The sequence below is a fragment of the Gorilla gorilla genome, chromosome 13 (assembly GCF_029281585.2).
Source record: "Gorilla gorilla gorilla isolate KB3781 chromosome 13, NHGRI_mGorGor1-v2.1_pri, whole genome shotgun sequence".
Lineage (NCBI taxonomy): Eukaryota > Metazoa > Chordata > Mammalia > Primates > Hominidae > Gorilla > Gorilla gorilla.
The window spans coordinates 116,746,192-116,765,107 of NC_073237.2; the positions used below are offsets into that span (position 1 = coordinate 116,746,192).

Sequence of the window (18,916 nt, forward strand, 5' to 3'; positions counted from 1 at the left end):
ATCTGCTCCCCTTAACTCAGCTCCCCACACCCTGCCCTTGTGAGGAGTCCAAATGAGAGGTGCTCGCTTCACCCAGGACCCTACTCTCAGCCATGGGGGTGTTTGCTGGGTAGACTCACAACTCGGTTGGAGCCACTTGGTTCCTTCCCTGGGATTGTTCTCACAGCTGCAGGCAGAGAGCATTTTCCTCTCTGGTTATGAAGCTGAGAATGTGTGAGCATGGGCTGAGGCTTGTGGCTTACACCTGTAATCCCAACACTTTTGGGAGGTGAGTGAATTCTTTGAGCTCAGGAGTTCTAGACCAGCCTGGGCAACATGGTGAAACCCTGTCTCTTCAAAAAAAATACCAAAAAAAAAAAAATAGCTGGGCACGGTGGGGCACGCCTGTAGTCCCTGCTACTTGGGAGGCTGAGGTGGGAGGATCGCTTGAGCCCAGGAAGTGAAGGTTGCAGTGAGCCGAGATTGTGCCACTGCACTCCAGCCTGAGTGATAGAGGGAGACCCTGTCTCAAAAAAATAAAAATAAAAAAGAAGAAGACAGTGTGAGCATGGATGCTGCTCCACTATGTGGCCCCCACTCCCAGCCCACCTAGGAGAGATGTGAGTCACCCGTAGAGGTACAGAGCACTGAGTAGCATGGAGAGGTCCTGCTTCCAGCCCCTTCTGAGGCTGCCCCACCCTTGCCCCTCCCAGTTGGTTACACAAGACACTTAAAGCCCCTTCAAGGTCTAACTTCCTTTGAATGGGGTTTCTGTCACTTGTTACCCAAGAGTTCCAAGTGGTATGATTGGGCTCATAGAGCTGGGAGAAAGGAGGAGCTCAGCCTGATGTGGCGGGAACTGTCTCCAGTGGATTGATGCTAAGCCCGGTGGGGGAAGGGGCTAGAAGTGGATGTTCTGCAACCTGGAGACGACTTGTCCCTGCCTCACCCCAGGATGAAGCCATGGGTATACGAAGCCCTCAGTCAGGCTCAGGCCCCACTGCCCATCTGGGCTCATCTCCCACCCTGCCGTCTTTCACGCACAGCCTCACCACAGCACCCCGTCATGTCTCGTGGGGATGGGATCTCACCATTCTCCTTGCCTCCACGCTTTTGCATACTGTGCCCCTAGGCCAGCCCCTCCTACCACCACCTGCCTACTTGTTATAGACAACACCTCCTCTGGAAGACCCCTCTGGACTCACCACTCCTCAGTCTGCCATGGCAGTCAGCCTATTGCTGCTCGTAGCACCTGAGCTGGAATTGTCAGCACATGCTAGTCCCCTAGGATGCTGTGAGCTATTTAAGGACCACATATCAGCCTCCCCAGTGCCCAGCCCTGGGCCTACCATAGGGAGAGTGTCACTCATCAACAAGTATCTACTGAGCAGCAGACACCATTCTAGGTGAGCAACACAGAGGAGTCCCTGCCCTCATGGAGTTTATAGTCTATGGCAGGAAAACATGACCAAGGATAAGCATAACACATACAAAAATCACACAGCACGAAGCCAGCTAAGTGGCATCAGGTACACAGGGGCAGGTTGGGATTATGAATAAGGATGGGTGGTCAGTGTAGTCCTGATTGAGACAGTGACGTCAAGGAGGTGAGAGACTAGGCCACGCGGATGTCTGTGGAAAGGGGATTCCGTCAGAGAAAGCGGCCAGTCTTTGAAGCAGAGGATGTCGGGCGTGCTTAGGGGAAAGCAAGGGAGCCCCACGGCCAGTCTGGAGGGAGTGGAGAAGGAGGGGAGAAGGGCTGGTGGCCCCTGGGAAAGGCAGGCATATTTGGCTAAGAAGCTCAGGAAGTTCTTGTTGAACAAATCGAATTGAAATTTGAAAAGATTCTTGTAGTCTAGGTAGCAAGAACTACATGAATAATGAAAATGGGGGAATGTCAGTGAAATTTCATGGCTATATGATCAGAGCACAACTGGCGGGAGGACGTCAGGGGAGGTCTGAGAAGCAGTGGGCCGGCCAGGATGCGGGACTCGTGTCCACCTTGGGGGCAGAGTGGGGAGCAGGAGCACAGGCGGCAGAGGCTGGATTCGTTTCCTAGGGCTGCTGGAACAAAGCGCCACACACTCAGCAGCTTGGAATAACGGAAGTCTATTCTCTTGCAGTTCTGGAGGGCAGAGGTCTGAAACCCAGGTGTCAGCAGGGCCGTGCTCCGTCTGAGGCTCGGGGTGGAATCTGTCCCTGCCTCGTGGCTTGTGGTCACATGGCCATCTTCTTGCTGTGTCTGCATCTTCACATGGTGCTCTTCTCCCCTGTCTCTCCCGTTTCTTACAAGGACACCGGCCATACTGGACCAAGGGTCCACCCTGCTCCGGTATGACCTCATCTTAACTAATTACATCAGCAACGACCCCATTTCCAAACAAGGTCACATTCGGAGGTACTAGGGGTTAGGACTTCAACATATCTTTTGGGGTGACACAATTCAATCCATACCAGAGGCTTAACCTCCCAGGGACCCAATGGGTGACTCTGGTGCTCCGCTGAGCCTCTCTCTACCTCGGTCTGTCCCCTTGTAAGACCAAGAGGCTGACACGTCATCCCTCAGGCACGCAGCTTGCGTCTCTCCAGCTCCTTTTGAAGAATCTTCTCTTCTCACTGCGCCACCTCTGATCTCCAGCGCAGCAGCGTGGGGACAGGAGCTCAGATGATTCCTAACTCTATCTTCACCATAAAACAAATATTTTGAAAAGCCTTTTGATGTCACTTTAATGGAGTGTGGAAAACACCGTTCAACCCCCCGCATTTTTAATTTCATCTTTTTTGCTATTTTTTTTTCTCTTTTAAAGCTTGTGTTTGCTTTCATGTTACACGTTATTTATTTAGTTGCTTGTCAATTAGTGTCTATTCTCCAAGCGACAAGCACATTAGCAGCTGCAGAGATTGGAATTAAAATTCGCGGCCCAGTTGGTGCTACAGTAGCTGGGCCTACCCGACTGAGAAAACAGCACCTCTTTGTCATTTCAAAAGATGACCTTCCTCTCGCTTCTTCCTGTTTCTGGCTTCAGATTTAATTCCTACTGACTCCTCCGTGGTTACTGCACGGGCGTGATGGCTTTGAGATGGATTTTTTTCAAATGCACAAAGGAAGATGTGGGCTCCCGTTAACAGCAGCCTTTGATGATGGTTACTGTAAAACAGGAGTCGGCTGGATTTGAATAACATGCTCTAAATTGCCAGTCTGAGGATTTTAACTCAGACAGCCTAATACTCCACACCTCCACTCAGCAGTTCAGCAAACATTTAGTGAGGTGACATGACGTAGTAGAAACAGTCAAACAGACCTGGCTCCACTATCAGCTCCTCGATTTACTGGGTACATGACTCTAAGCAAGTGGATTAACCTCACTGAGCTTTATTTATTCTTCTGAAAAATGGGAGAATTAAACCCAGCCACACAGGGATGTTGTAAGAACTGAGACTGTGTGTAGAGCTTTGCAATCCGAGCTTCCATGTCTGACTCCTCCAATGAACCAGAGGCATTTGCTTACATGGGTTAATGTCACAGCCAGCAGGACTTTGGAGAAAAAGACTGATGAAGCTGAGGCTCCATGGCTCTGGGGTGGAGACAGGAGGAGACTGTCTCCAGCCCGGCCCAGGCCTAGATCTGACCGCCGTTCACTTCAAGGCTGCAGGCAGAAGGCAGAGGAACTGTGATAACCCAGCCCAACCAGGGTGGCTTCAGAACCCAACGACAAGGCAGGCAACCTGGGAGAGCAGTATTTTCTCATTTTCTGTTCTCAATATGCTACCGCACAGGTCCAGGCAATGGAGGTATTGGGATGACTTTTCTCTGCTCACATCCCCTTTCCACTAGGATCCCCTGTCCTGTCCCCGCGCAGTTAGATCCTAACACCAGCTCCCCTCTACCACCCTCCCCTACCCTGCACTCCAACCCCTTTTGCCATAACACATTTCCCCTCTAACAGAGGAGACCATGGGCTTGTTTATTCAGGGCGTCCACTGCTAAAATCTAAGCAGGGGTCTTTGTTTTATCCCAAGGGCCCAGGACAGTGCCTACTCTGTAAATATTTGTGGAAAGATGACAACTGCAGGTGATGGGGCCTGACTTATGGCAGGGCGGGGAGATGCAGTGAGGAGCACAAACCAAAGCAATGTTTAGGAGGAAGACATTCTTAACTTGCTCTGTGCAGCAGGAGCCTCAGGGGCTCTTTTCAAAAACAAGAAGCCCTGCACCTTGCCACAGACTCATCACACCGCAGTCTGTGGGACCAGGATTCTGATCCTCATGCTGACGAGTCCCTGGTAATTCCAACGCAGCCAGAGCTGAGAACAGCCAGGGTTCTCGATGCAGCTGAGATGGAGAGACGCAGGCTGAGAAGACATGAGTGCTGATCCCAGCTCTGCCTCCAACTCGGGGTGTGATCTCGGGCAAGCACTCGCCACACTCAGGGACTCATTTTTCCCATCTGAACCAGGAAGGGGTTGAGGCACTGGTTTTCACGGGATGTCCCTTGAAGCCCTAATGTTTGGTAGAGGGACCTCAGAGTGGGGGTGAGGCTTAGTGTGCTCCCAAGCACTCAGGACCCTGGGGGGCCCACCTTGGCTTGCCCTAGAGCTGACCCATCTGCTTTGTATATTGGGGTTCCACACAAGATTTCTTTTTGAACAAACGGTTCCAATTCACAGGTGTTTGGGAACCACAAGCTGGACACTGGCTGGGACTTGGGAGATGCTGGCGTTACCAGCTCTGGCCTCAGGGCTTCACCTTCTCCATCTGTCTAATGTGGGGTGGACCCAATCACCCCAAAGTGCCTTCTCACCTGGGAAGTTGGGGTATTCCAGTTTCATGGTAGCAGGAGCGTTGGGAGGAAGAAAGGGAACTGGGTGAAGACAGGAGACAGTGTCTGCTGAAGGACAACTACCATCACACAATATAACACTCTAATGGCAGAGTCTTTTATATGAGAATAGATATTATGGAGCACAGTTCCATCAAATGAATATAATAGACTTGTTTTATGTTACAATGCACACTGTAATTACACATTTCAATAATTCCTTCAATACATTACATACAAGCATTCTGAAGTAATGGAGTCCTGGAACCATATATAATAACGCGCCTAAAGGGAGACCCTGTGGGTGGTGACAGGCCTCCCAGCCGGCAGGGAGAAGCACAACCTCCTCCAGTCCTGGGCCATGTGGCTTCTCACTCTAATCTCTGAAGACTCTCTGGAGGAAGTCCTTGGTCCAAGCACCTGCCCACTGAGAAGAAATCCCTTCTACAACATCATCAACAGCTAGCAGACAGCCTCTGTAACATATCTCCAGGGATGGGGAGCTCACTACCTCACAGGTTATCTGTTCAGTGGCCCCTGTCATTAGGAAATTACACACTACAAGCATATGCATATCATCTCTAAATTTATATGATCAAACTTGTACTGACTGAGGCACGAGATTCATTTGCTACCACTGTCATAACAAATCAGCACAAACCTTGTGGCTTAAAACAATACACATTTTTTATCGTCTTACAGTTCCATAGGCAGAAGTCTGACATGGGTCTCACTGGGTCAAAATCAAGGAGTAGGCAGGACTATGCTGTTTTTCTGGGGCTTTAGGGGAGAATCTGCTTCCTGCGTTTTCCATCTTCCCGAAGTCACTTATGTTCCTTGACTCTTGGCCCCTCCCTCTGTCTTCAGCCACTCTCTGATCCTTTCCCTGGTGTCACATCTCTCTCTGGCCACAGCTGGGAAAGGTTCTTCTCCCTTAAGGAATCATGGAATTAGAGTGGGCCTACCTGGATAATCCAGAAAGATCTCCCATCTCAAGGTCTTTAACTTTAATCACCTCTGTAAATTCCCTTTTGTCATATAAAGTAACATATTCACAGGTTCCGGGATTAGAGTATGGACATCTTTAGGGGCTGTTGTTCTGCCTACCACAGGCGCTATTTTATCATTACAATACCTGACTTATTGTGACTTCCTCTTCATCTGTACAAAGGAGATCATAATGCTTTATGGCATTAAATGTGACTATACACCTGTAGTGCCTGGCATATACATGTTTGACGAATGGCAAACAAATTCAGTGAACTGAGGTGAAAGTATCAATGATATGATCCACTTTGTCAATATCCTTCCTAAAGCAAGGCACAGGAAATGATCACAAGGCCCACAGAACAGTTGGACAAGTCACGGAGGTCTGACAAGAGCCAAATAATTCACCTCTCTTGTTTGGACTCTGTATCTCTATTAATGCAGCCAAGGCATCATTAGCATTTTAGACTTCTTTGGTCTCAGTTAACTTAGTTGCTTGTAGTCAATTAAGACCCTAAGACCATCTCCAGTTACAAGGGATCATACCCCTGTTATAGGGAGACAAATTGAGGCATAAAGGATGAAGGCCCAGAGGTGATGCCTGAGGTAAAGATGAGTGGGAGTGAGTCAGGCCCAGGATGTGGGAGACGGACATTTCAGAACAGTAGACGCAGGTGCAAAGCCCAGAGCTGCAGGATGCCGAGGAGGTGGTCTCAGGGGCCTGCAAGAAGTGTGGCAAGAATAGCAACCTCATGGATGGGGGCCAGGGAGATCATCAAGGACAAGCCCCGATCTATGGGAAATGAAGGCCAAGGCCAGATGGGAAGGCTTGGATGCAGTGGAGGAGTGGGGACTTGGTCTTGGGAGGGTTTGCAAGCAGAGAAGTGACATGATTGTCTTGCAATTGACAAGATCATCCTGGATGTGGGCAGAGACAGTGAGGGGTGGGGGCATGCGCAGGAGACAGGGAGACCCGTGAGAAGACTGCTTCCTTCACCCAGGCCAGAGGCGCCCGGGCTGGCTGCAGGCAAGCGGCGTAAGTAGGAGGTGGCCGTGGAGAGGAGAGGAGATGACAGAGTGGAGAGAGGAAGGAAGCAGAATCCGCTGGGCTGGGGGGAGGACAGGATGGCCTGTTGCAGAGCCTGGAGGAGCTCTGAACTCAAAGACAGGGAACTCTCCAGGGAGGAGGAGGCTTGGGTAGAAAAAAGGAGCTGTCGTTACCCCCACCTTAAAGGTGAGGCTGGAAACTGAGGCTGGGAGAGTTCAAATCACCTCTGTTTCTGTGACACAGCCCGTTGCTAGGCAGTTGCTTGGACCACTGTCCTGTCTCCAGACAGAGGAGCTGCCTGCGGCTGGGTCACTGGCTCACTAGAGGTGGGGCCCGGAGACTGCATGTAAAACAGGAGTCCCAGGTAGTCCCCGGGGAGGCCACCCCCATGACCTCATCTGAGTAGGAGGCCGGGTTCCTTTCTTGCCATCAGCCTTCCTGCAACGGCAGCGAGAAGAGAGTGGGCTTCTGTGTCCTCACAGCCATGGGGCTCACTGCCTGGGCGATGACCGAGTCCCTCACCCCCTCCCCTGACTGGCCTCTGGTCTAGAGTTTTCTTTCTGCCTCCTCCCAGGGCTTTCTCCTTCATCGCTGGAATAATCACCATTGTTTTCCCAATGCCACACACAAATAAAAGGCCCAAATCTCCAGTACCTTGTGTCCAACCTCGTGTTTCATGCCCAGGCCACACTCCACTACCATGGGTCCCTCAGTGGCCTCCATGCCTTTGCACAGGCTGTTTCCTCCCCCACCACAACCCTGTAGATTCTGCCCACCTTGAAAGATGCAGTTGGCTTTCCATACTGTTCCACACTTTCCATACTGCTCTTTCTCTGTGGAGGTGCCCACACCACTGGCTGGGCCAGAAACCTGCAGCATGGACCCTCTCCTCCTCACCCCCGCTGCCAGGGCACGCACACACTCACACACACACACACACACACACACACACGGGTCCTCAGGTCCTCATAAGTGTCCCAAATCCACCTTGCCTCTCTGTTCCCGGCCCCTGACCAGGTGAGGACACTCCAGCCTGCACCCTGGACACTCAGCAACATCCCCCAACCCCTTCCCAGACAAAAACCTACCCGTGCCTCCCCTGCTGCTCCCTATGACACCCACCCACCTCAAGCTGCCACTGGAGGCACTGCCTATGCCGCTGACTGAATTCTAAGCTCTAGCCAGACCAATGCACCACTCACAGACCCTAGTCCCTGCTGTTTCCTCTGCCTAGGAGCCCCACCCCCACCCCTTCTCCACCCCACAATTCCCAGTTGGCCTTTACTGTTCATCCAGGGTCACCCCAGGACACCTTCCCTGCTCACCTCCAAGGCCGAGTAGGAGCTCATTTTCTGGGTGCCCACGGCCCCTTGTGACCATTTATCACGACCACGGATCACCTGTGTGCTGGCCTGTCTCCCATGCTTGACTGGGAGTGCCTCGGGGGCCCGCGGGGCTCTGGGAGCTCTGGGCTTGGGTAGGTGCCAGCAGATGTTGAGTGTGTAACTGTGACTGTCTCCAAATACTTTCCTATGCTGAGTGTCCACACCTCGCCTGCCTGTCTCCCTCCCACACCCACTCCACACTCTCCAGGTGGGCTCCCAGCCACTGGCTTCCACCACAAAGGAGCCCTGGGCCTGGTCACTCTCTGTCTGTAGCCCCCGACCCCACCATTGTTTTGGCTAAAGAGGAGGGCGAGGCCAGGGCGACCTTGTTCTCTTATTTCCCTGTGTCTGCCCACACCGTCGGCCAGTGTCACACACGAGCTGGGACCACATGCTGTTCTGTTTGGAACGAGAAAGTGGCATTAATACAAACAGAGGATCGTTTTAGACCTGAAACCATGTAATTAAGCTCTCCCGTGAATGCCTGTTAACAAGGAGGTGCTTTTGCATTTGAGAGACGCACGTGTGGGAGGGTGCTTGGTAGCCACCATGCACTTAGTCCCATTGTGATCCAGCTGGAGGGGTGAGCCCTGCCCAGTGCTGCCCTCTCGGGTCAGGCAAGGCCGGCGGCTTCCCAGGGAATGGGGTCAACGGGAAAAGAGGGGACTTGGGCAACCCTGAGGACAAAGAGGTCTAAAAGGTTGAGTCAGAAGCAACTCCAACTGCCTGCCTCCCAGTGAGGATGAGGCCCCTCTGGGCCTCACCAGGAGCAGGGCTGGACTTTGGACCACTGGCAGGAACTGCCTGAGTGGGCCGCAAGTGGAAGCAGACGCTGCCAGTGTGGGCTGCACTCCAGCCTGACCAGCCGCCTGGGCACTCGCCATACTAAACTGCACTCACACGCAGTGGCAGGGAGCTGGGTGGGCTCTGTAGCCCACGGGCCTCCATCTGAAGCTGTGTGATCTTGGGCGGGTCACTCTGTGCCCCAGTCCTTCATATGAAAAAAGCAGTCCCTCCCACCCAGGGCTGTCACAATGACTGCCTATGATGATGTTCCAAAGACAGCCAGGCTCCCAGGACCCGAGGTCTAAGCAAATGTTCCCTATTCACTATATTACTTGTCTGTTCTCCCGACCAACCTGAGTTCCTCCAGGAGGAGGCTGGCGAAGCTTTGGCAATGTTTGCTGAGTGAATATATTTGCTGGCCCTGTCCCAGGCAGCGGGGCTGGTGTGGTGAGCAAATCACATGAGGTCTGTGTTCTCACGGAGCTTCAGGTCAATGACAGGGAGAGGAAGAACCCAAAGTCACACAGCAGCCAAGTGCCAGTGAGGGGGGATCATCACGCTCTGATCATGCAGAATAGGGGCTCCTGATCAGGAAGCCGTCTCTGACCAGCAGGAGAAGCCACGGTGAGAGCATGCTAGGCAGGGTGCAGCATGTGCAAAGGTCCTGTGGACAGAGACAAAAGCCCTAAGAGACTGGAACACAGGGAGCCAAGAAGGCACACAGGGGGGCTCAGGGAACTGAGGGCTTGCTGACCACACTAGGTGTGGTGAGAGGCATCCCATATTTTAAACAAGGGGGATAGTATGATTTGCTTTCCCTTTTAAAGAATCACTCTAGCTGTGGTCTGGCAGACATTTGGAGGGGTGGGTGGATGTGGGAGGCCAACTGGACAGTAAGCTGTCCAGGTGAGAGTTAATGGTCACTTGGACTGAGGTGGCAGTGGAGATGAATGAAGCGATAGCCTTGGGAGATACAAGTGGAGAGAGTGGCCCTGATCATGGATGGGATATGGAGGGTGAGGGACGAGGTGCAAGGATGTCTCTAGCATGTGCTGCTGGCCAAAGGCAGACCCTTCACTGAGGTGAACAGATGAACCCTAGCAATTTGGCCATGTCTGGGCCTCACAGTTAGCCATTGTATATCTTTCCACATCTCATAATTTTTGTGAATAAGGAAACCGAGGCTTGGTTTCACTAGAAGGCCCCACCTGGGGAGCCGGGTCTCTGGATCTGCTCACCCCCATCCTACCTGGCGCCCATCTGTGGCAAGAGGTAAACAGGTCTAGCCCCTGAGGCAGAGTCCGGGGCTTCTCAGGAGATGGGATGAGTGATTTTGATAATTGCATTTTTGAGTTAGCCTTAAAATATGGCCAAGATTGAAGAGGCAATTTGGCAGGACCGGATCCCCCAGGCAGGTTTCTCGGTTTCCACAATGCCGAGAACTTATTAACAAGATCACTCTTTCTCCCTTCCACCACCGACTTACAAGCAGTTCTCGGGGCTGCTGTGTTGAGGAATTCAATTGTGGGTCTCTGGGCTCCTGCTCTGGTCATCCAGAGACATTTTGTTGGAAAGGGTAGAGTGAGAATACTTCGATTTGTAACAGGGAAATGCTGCAGTTTCTCGAAGAGATGGCATTTTGGGGGAATACTGATAATCCAAGGGACATCAGGTTTTAACAGACTCAGGTTCAAATTCTGGCTACATCCCTCGGTCTTCTCATTTGTAAAATGGGTGACGCGGTGCAGATTACTGAGATGCACAGTGTGGCTACTGCCATCCCAGGTGAGCGCCGGCCTGAGGCGTGAGGATTTTACTCTCCAGGACCCTGATAGGGACGTTGGGATGTGGGCCTCGGAAGTGAGATAAAAGCACCATTTCCAAGGTAGGGCAAGCAGGGGGCCCTGGGCCTGTCTCCCAATCCTTCTCTCACTATATATTTAGTCCCTGCAGCTGTTTCTCTCAGGTGCAGCTCCTCCAGCACACGTGGTGATTAATTTCACTGAAGGGAAATTGACGCATTTTCTGATTACTGCTTCAAAGCCTCCCGAATTCAGCTGCTGGTAAAATTAACTCACCAGGGACAATGGAGCTTTTTCCAAGGTCCAAATTGTCTTATTTGCAGAGTTTGTTCTTGGCATTAATCCAGCCCAAACAAACCAGGCTGCCTCCTCCACCTCCCCGAAGAGGGAGGGCCTTCACTAGCCCAAGGTTGAAAGTATTTTACGTGACTCTAAACTGGGGGATAAAAATGCACTTCGTATTAGATTATTGTGTTCCTGAAAAGCTGTGGGTGACCGGAAGCAAATGGCCAGCTGGGCTCCTGGAGCCCCTCCTCTGCAGCTCCTGCTCCAGGCGTGCCTGGGTTCACCAACCAGACGGGCCTGGGATGTACCAGAATCCAATGTGGATCTCTCCTCCAATCCCTCCACCTCAAGCCCTTGCCAATGACCAAGTTCAGCTCCCATGCGCTGTGCACTGACCATGTGCCAGGCAAGGTAGGACTCTTCCCCTGTGGGGACATCTGAGCCCAGGTCTGACTTCCAGGCCTTGCCTGAGCTGCATCTACTATACTGTACAACCTACTCCCCTCCTCCCCACTGCCCCCGCAACCACACATGCTTACATTTGCGCACACCTGCCTGGAGGGTAAACACCCTGACAGCAATAGCTTAAGCATACCCTTAGAATGACCCTGTATGGCAGACGCGTCTTAATGCTGTTCTGAGCTAGAGAATCTAGGAGTGGCCAACCCGGAGATTTGTTCCTTGTTTGTAAGGAATATCTGAGCCCCCCAGCCCGTCTCATGGGACATGGGCTGTATAGGGAACTGAGGCCCTGAGTTTTGGGTTAAAAAAAGGTTCCCGGGTGGAGGTCCTTGGGGGAAGGTTAAGTGAAAATGCTATATAAACTGCATGCTGTTTATAAGTGGTGATGGTTTTCCTGCCCCACCCGGGCCGTGGGCTGTGTTGTTCAGCCGCTGCCACTGAACCATCTGTTTCTGTAGGAAAAGCAGTTCTCCTGTCCAGCCTGCCGCCTCTGGACTGTTCCCCTGTATGTAAGCCCCTAATAAAGCCCACATCCTGTTTGCTGGCTCTGTGGGTCTCAGGCCCCTTGAACCTGGTGCCTCCCCTACTGAGGTTAATAGGGGTTTGGTACAACACAGCCATAGAACTTAAAACAGTACTTTAAAACTTGCTTAAGACCAGCCACTGAGACACTGAAGAAGAGTCACCGATTTGTGGAAAGGGCCTTGTTGTTCAGCTGCTTTCAAAATCTGAGGCTCCGAACTCTGTAACAGTACTGGACAAGAGTAACTCTCATTTACAGAAGCACAAGACTCGGGACTGGAACCAGGCCTCCTGCTCCACAGCGCCACGCTGACCCAGCGCCTCGGCCGACCCAGCTTCCATTTAGGAAGTCAACTGTTGTGACTGCTTGCAAAAGGGACTCCAGTGACATTATGGCTCAATCTGAGTTTTCACACGCTGGTACGTATTCTACCGAGGTACATCTGTGCAAATATTTCTCAGAAAGAGCACAGATGGCAGGAACCCAAGCAGAAAGGGTCTGTACTGCCCACTTGCCCCGCCCCTCTCTTAATGGATGGGGAGTCAGGCAAAGTGGCATGAGGCCACTCCCCAGACTCCCAGCCGAGGCTGCTGCACCCTACGCTTCCAGCAAGTGCAATCCCGTCTCCTCCCCTCACCATCGTGTCTGGGGAGCTGGGCGCCAGGTCAGGTGCTGGCAATTCCGTGGTCAACACAAGCCTCTGCTCTCCAGGGGCTCAGAGGATTTGCACAGTGGTGTGGGGGCTGCGGGGGCAGAGGTGGGGCATTTCACCTAGTATCGGGTCAGGAGAGGCTTCCCCAAGGGCAGAAAAAATATTTCTAAAGGACCATTCAAAGCTAACTAGAAAAAGAAAGGGTGGGAGGAGCATGTCCAAGAGGGCGCAGCCTGGGTTAGACTGGGGAGAACACTGTTCCGTTTGCCTGGAACACAGAGTGGAGCGGGAGGAGGCGAGATGGGCAAGGAGCTGGAGGTGCCAGCAAGGCTTGTAAACCTTGTTAGGGGCTCGGGCTTGGATCAGAGGGTAGTGGGAAGCCGCTAAAGTGTTTTGGCTGGGGGCATCTTGGTCAGAGGCAGCGATGTGGATGGCTGATGACACACCCCTGTCACCACGGGAACAATGCAAATGCCACATCCCAGCTCTGGGCCTCACTTTGCTCTCTGCTAAATTGGGAATGGCACCACTGCAAGGGCTGCTGTCCAGCAGACTGTGAGATGCTGAGCACACACCAGTGCCCATGGCCACGCTGCACGGAGGTGCTCTTCTTTGGACACTTGAACGAGCTCAGCAGTGAGCCATGCGACTCGTGGAACCCTGGCCTGTCCCACTTGGGATTTTGGGACCTGGGCTTTGAGGCTCCACACAAAACAACAGAATCGTCAAGGTGAAATGAAATGAATCATTTAATGAGAATCTTCAAACTGCGGCACTGGCTGAGTACTAAGCAAATCCAGGGGAAGACGTGAAGCCCACCAAGGCGCACAGCCTCAACTCCGGTGCCTGCCCCTGATCTGAAATACAACATCCAAGAGCTCGAGGCCTTTTTACCACCCGTTTGTGGAGCACCTGCACCTTTCTGACAACAACTCTCAAGCCAACTTTCAGAGAGAAAACATGAAGGGAAAAAATAGATTTCTTTTGGCCAGACAGCTCTTTCTTCCTCAATAAATAGGAACCACACTTGGAACAAAGAGACAGCGTGAGCTCGGTGGGGGAAGCACAAGCTTTATTGGCTGAAAGTTCTTCTCAGGAGCCTGGTCTGCTGGGACTGCATGTTCCTGGATGGGCTCCCCCAGGCCTAAGCTAGGAAAAGGAAGAAAAAAAAGGAGAATTTTAAGTCCAAAGGAGGTTTCTGAAGTAAGACCCCGACAGAGGTAAAAGCGAGACTGTTATTCTCAAAGTGCTTTCAAAGACATAGTTTGGTCAGTAAATATTTACCTAATAAACGATGATGAGATCATACTGTATTCATTCATTCAAGAAATATTCATCAAATGCCTACTATGTGTCAAGCATTGTTTGCTGTATTTCTTACTGGTAAAAATAGCATACAAATTTAAAACTTAGAACCCCTACTGGCGACAGGGCGTGATAAAACACAACTTTTCATGCACTGCTGGCAGAAACAACTCTCTGAGGAGGACATGTCCCCTGGTTCCACCTGCACCTTCATTTTTCAAGAGGTCCTTTCTGGCCCTGCACCCCTCCTGACCTTCCACTGGCCTGCAGTGAAAAGACTCAAAGAGCATACCTCCAGGTTTCCTCTGGCCTTCCGAAGGATTTTGTGGGTTACGACCACTGAGGAGAGAGCAAAGAATGCAATGATTAGGGGCATGGATATCCAGGAGAGCTGTGTGAAAGCCAAGTGCAGGGAGGATGAGCCCCACCCCAAAGGGCTCGGACATGTAGACAACATGAGGTCTGAAGCATCCAGACCAGAGGGAGGTACAAAGGGCCCACCTGACACATCACACACCCCAGGGCCAAATAACGCATCAACAACACCTCTTTGAGGCCCCGCTAAGCCACCACCTGACAGTGATGCAGAGGCTACAGCATGCTATGCCGGTTCACAGAAGACCCTACAGCTGTGCACGGCCACCTGGCTGTCCAGGTATCCCTCAGGCTCACTTCTGTGGGCCAGGGAGGGCAATGGCGCAGGGAGGGTAGAGGCCTGGGCCTGCCCAGCACTCTTTAGTTTCCTAGGCCCTCTGGGAAGCAGCTGTGGGAAGGACTGTGCCCTGATCAGGCAGACCCACATATGAGGGTCCAAATTCTACGAAGCCAGGTTTTTACCCAGCAGCTCTTAGAGACAGCTCCAAATGGCCTGGAAGAAAAAACCGTGGGCATGCTGCTTCTCCTTTGCCTGCCCTTTAGCTGGTGGAATAGCCCAGCCTGATTCCTCTGGGCAAGTCACATTCTGCCTGGACAAGAGCTGGTTGGGTGGGATGGTTTCAGAGGTCCCTGCTGACACTGACGCCCGGAGCACTGTACTAGACAGATCCCCCGTGTATCAGAATTCCCAGGAGGGGCGGGCGAGCCCTGGCTTTCAGGAGCAACTGTAAAGGTGGGTCTTCCTTCAGGCTTTTTCTTGTCCAGCACAAACTCCAGCAGTGGCAAGAATGCCCCTCTTGATCAGAGTTCTGAGCCTGACAGGGAATCTGTTCTCAACAGGGCTTGGTGAGAGTAAGATCAGCTTACTCCCCACGTTGGAAATACCAAAGGCTTCTGGAGCCGCGCCTTTAGCCAACAGTGCCAGAGGCTGTAACAGACTCAACGCCCAACACACACAGCCTGACTCCCCAGTGGCTTCTTCAGAATAGGTGTCTGTCGTGTGGTGGCCTTGAGAAAATACTGATATCTTGCCTCATGAAAATTTCCATCTGGAGGTAATGGAGTTTATTTGCAATCTGTGACACTGGGGACGGGACAGACCGTGTGGACTTTGTTTTTAGCCAAGCAAAACGACTTTCAGAGGTGGCCACTGCCCCTCTACCCCCAACCTGACCTCCTGCTGCAGGGCAAAGTTCCTGACATGGGGCCCTGGATATGTTTGGGGGGTCAGTCCTAAACCCTCCGACACTGTGTGCAAATGGGGGTATGTATCTGGACGTCTGCATTTTTCCACACAGAGACCACAGTTTTCTCCAGATTCACCAAGGGGCCTGAGACCCAGAAAAGATTAAGTATCACAGCTATGGAGGTTAAAGATGATTGTGAAAGAGCACTCCATGTCCCTAGAGAACAAAGCTCATGCAGAAGAACTAAGGATCACTTGGCTCAAGCTTTGAGGGGACCCCTACACCTCAACAGCACTGCCACGTTCCAAAGCACAGAAATCCCCACTGCAAGGAGAAGACCAAGGAACACAGCGACAAAGGACTCGTCCCATATCTAGACTGGCCCCAGCACAGAGATGGGACTCACATGCGGGCCTGCCCAACTCAGTCCATGGTTCTTCCCACCTCAGCAGAGTGCTGGGAAGAAGGTACCGACCTGAGCTGAGCAGTGTTGACCTGGTGACAGGTGGTTTCCAACTGTGACCTCACTGAATACTCCCACACCCTATGGGGCAGAACTACTGTCCTCGCTTTGCAAATGAGGACCTGAGGCAGCTGGTTCCAGGTCACATGGCCAGTGAGTGGCCCCAGGGCATCAGGACTCTTAGGGTTCCCACTGGGATGCCTTTTCCTTCCTTTCCCCTGTAGACTCTGAGAAGGTATGGTGTCAGTTTGACCAGGTAGCAATCAGCCCTGGCCTTTGCTCTTCCCCATCACCATGAGGGGACGGAGGAAGAGGAGGTGCTATGCCAACTTTCACCTAGTCCCTTTAGACCCAGAGCAGGTCTGTGAAGTCCGCAGGGCTTGGAGAATTTCCAAGGACCTGACTCCTTGGGATGAGCTGCAGAGCCTGGCAAAGGAGGAGTTGCAGGCCCGGGTCAGCCACCAGCTATGCTGCCTGGAGCAAGCCCCTCACCCTGCTCTGGCGGAGCCTGCTCTGTGCCAGGCCTAGGAGATATGGAGATGGACAATACCAGCTCAGGAGGGGAAGTGCTATGAGACATTTGCGGCTCTTCTTACTATGAATGATTTGCCACCTCCATGCATAGGATTTGGTCTGGCCTAATGGAAAGAAAGAGGAGGGACTGGTTGAGCATCTCCTGTGCCCCCGAGACTGTGCTAAGTACAATACAGTTTAGGTAGCGTTGTCATCCTTATTTTACAGATGAGAAAACTGGGGTGCTTTTTATAAAGTTGCTATTGAACCCGGGACCAACTAGTTAGTCTGAGTCCTTTGGAACTCATGTCTCCAGTTAGAGATGAGGAATCGAAAGCTTAGGGTTCTAGTCTAATGCAGGTCACATAGGAGAGTGGAGATCTGAACTGTGCTCAATCAATAATTCCATGCTCTCTGACCTAGGACACAGGGGATCTGGGTTCTAGTTCTGTCCTTTTGACCGACCACAGTACTCAACACATCCAAACCTACTTCTACAATTTTCTCACCTGTCAATAGGGTTAGCTACCTGCCCTGTGACTGTTCAGGGCCAAAGGCTGCTGAGGAGAAGAGATGCCAATGCAAAGAGTTCTGCCTTTCTCTAGACCTATGCAGAGCATTGCTCCCCACCCCACTGCTGCTCCAAGAGTCTAACCCAAATATTCCACAGCTGCCTTAACGGGACCACAGCTGCCTTAACGGGACCACAGCTGGCACTGTCTCTCTCCAGGTTCCCCTCGGTGCTCTTTTTCTCTACGAGTGACATGAAACCCTCAACCGGAACCCCACAGACATCCACCACTCTGCCAGGTTGACCTCCTTACAATCTTTCAAAACCATCCCCTCTCCCCGACAGTCCTGACCCACTGCCCACCTGGGGGACTGCTGCAGCCCCCAAAGAGGTCTTCTCGGCCTCCTGGCCCCTCCAAGCTCAGCCGTGGGATCTTGTAATACATGCATGGACCCCGCCAGTCCCTGCTGCTCGTGCTGGAGTCCTGTCCACAAGGCTCCTTGCAACCTGGTTCCTGCTTCTCCCTCTCACTCATCTCTCAGAGGAAAACCCTTTGTATGTCCTAAGCATGTCCCTGAGCACTCAGTTCTCTCTCACCCCTGGGAGCACACCAGCAAGTCCACAGGGCCATCTGCCAGAATCCTATTCCTGCCCCTTCGCTGACAAACTCCTAGTCATTCTTCAAGACCCAGTCAGTCTTGAACCACCTCTCAGGCCTCCTAGGATGCACTCAGCACATCATCCTGCAGCTAAGCTCTGTGTCTCCCCCATTAAGCCCACGACCCTCACTGGCAAAGACTGTCTCGTTCATCTCTGTCCCCAGGGCCTGGCGTAAGGGGTAAAGAACAGGAACTCAGTGCCTGCTCAGTGGCTGTGCTCCTCTCTTTTGCAGTCCAAACACTGGCAGTCTCACAGAGTCTATTTTCAGAAGGTTCCCAGGGGTGGCTAAGGAGAACTCCTACTTGGCAATAATCTCTGTCCTGTGCTTCTCAGAAATGCCCCAGAAATGTTGGACTTTGACAGGAGAGCCGCACAAGGCAGGCTGGCACCTCCAGAGAAAAAGTGCTGCAGTCAGCAGTTCTCCTAAGACAGGGAAATTGACACACAGACAGCGCAGGCTTGGCCAGGGCCATGTTGCCAACAGGCACTAATGGAAACTCAGCTACCGCCTGGCCTCTAAATGCAGCGGGAGGGAGTGCTGAGGGTTTAAACCGGGAAACGGAGCTGCTCCCAAACAATCTCCAAAGTGGCTAGATCAGAACTGGGACTGACCTTACAAAAGTTACTTAACCTCACCAACCCTGAGTCTCGGCATCTGCCTTGAGAAGTATTTCTCAAATCCATGCCCTCCTCTGGATCCCCAGCGTCCTAGCCACCTTTCCTGTCTGACTAGTGAGTCAGCCTCCCCCTCACTGGTGGAGCAGCCACCAGCGAGCCATTCTTGCACACAGATGTGACAGGCCAATCCTCTGCCCTGAGCCTGCCACCTACAGTCTTTCATGAAGTACTCCCTGACCCCCAATCCCTCTCACCTTAATTCACTGTTTGCAGCCTTTACCCCACAGGGACTGGTTTTGGTTTCTCACATACAAAAACTTATTTCCTGCCTTTGTGCCTCTGTCCATGCTCTTCCCTGAGGGACTGCCACTCCCCGCTCCATGTGACGACGTCTGCTTTCATTTCACACTCAGCGAGGTGGTCACTTTGTCTAAGACGCCCACCTCGCCGGGACAGAGTGACGGCCACCCAACTCCCACCCCAGTGCTCTGCATGTTCCCATTACTGCACATGCCACACGACTGTCTCCCAGTGAGACGACAGTACCTGACACCA

The 18,916-nt window shown here is 52.3% G+C and overlaps 1 protein-coding gene and 1 long non-coding RNA gene across 10 annotated transcripts in view; both read right to left on the minus strand.

The window, feature by feature from the left end:
• Positions 1-5,461: 5,461 nt before the first annotated feature.
• Positions 5,462-7,052, minus strand: LOC129524778 (uncharacterized). Its single transcript, XR_008668702.2, has 2 exons — positions 5,815-7,052; positions 5,462-5,732 (listed from the first exon to the last, which is right to left on the minus strand). It is a non-coding gene; the product is annotated as an uncharacterized lncRNA (long non-coding RNA).
• A 6,408-nt stretch (positions 7,053-13,460) lies between these two features.
• Positions 13,461-18,916, minus strand: part of CDK5RAP2 (CDK5 regulatory subunit associated protein 2) — a 188,681-nt gene continuing 183,225 nt past the window's right edge. For all 9 annotated transcript variants that reach the window (XM_055351808.2, XM_019033869.4, XM_055351809.2 and 6 more), the window contains 2 exons: positions 14,327-14,373; positions 13,461-13,878 (listed from right to left, as the gene is read on the minus strand). In XM_055351808.2, the coding sequence (XP_055207783.2) occupies positions 13,822-13,878; positions 14,327-14,373 (104 nt within the window). In that variant the 3' untranslated portion in view covers positions 13,461-13,821. The remainder of the gene's footprint in view (positions 13,879-14,326; positions 14,374-18,916) is intronic.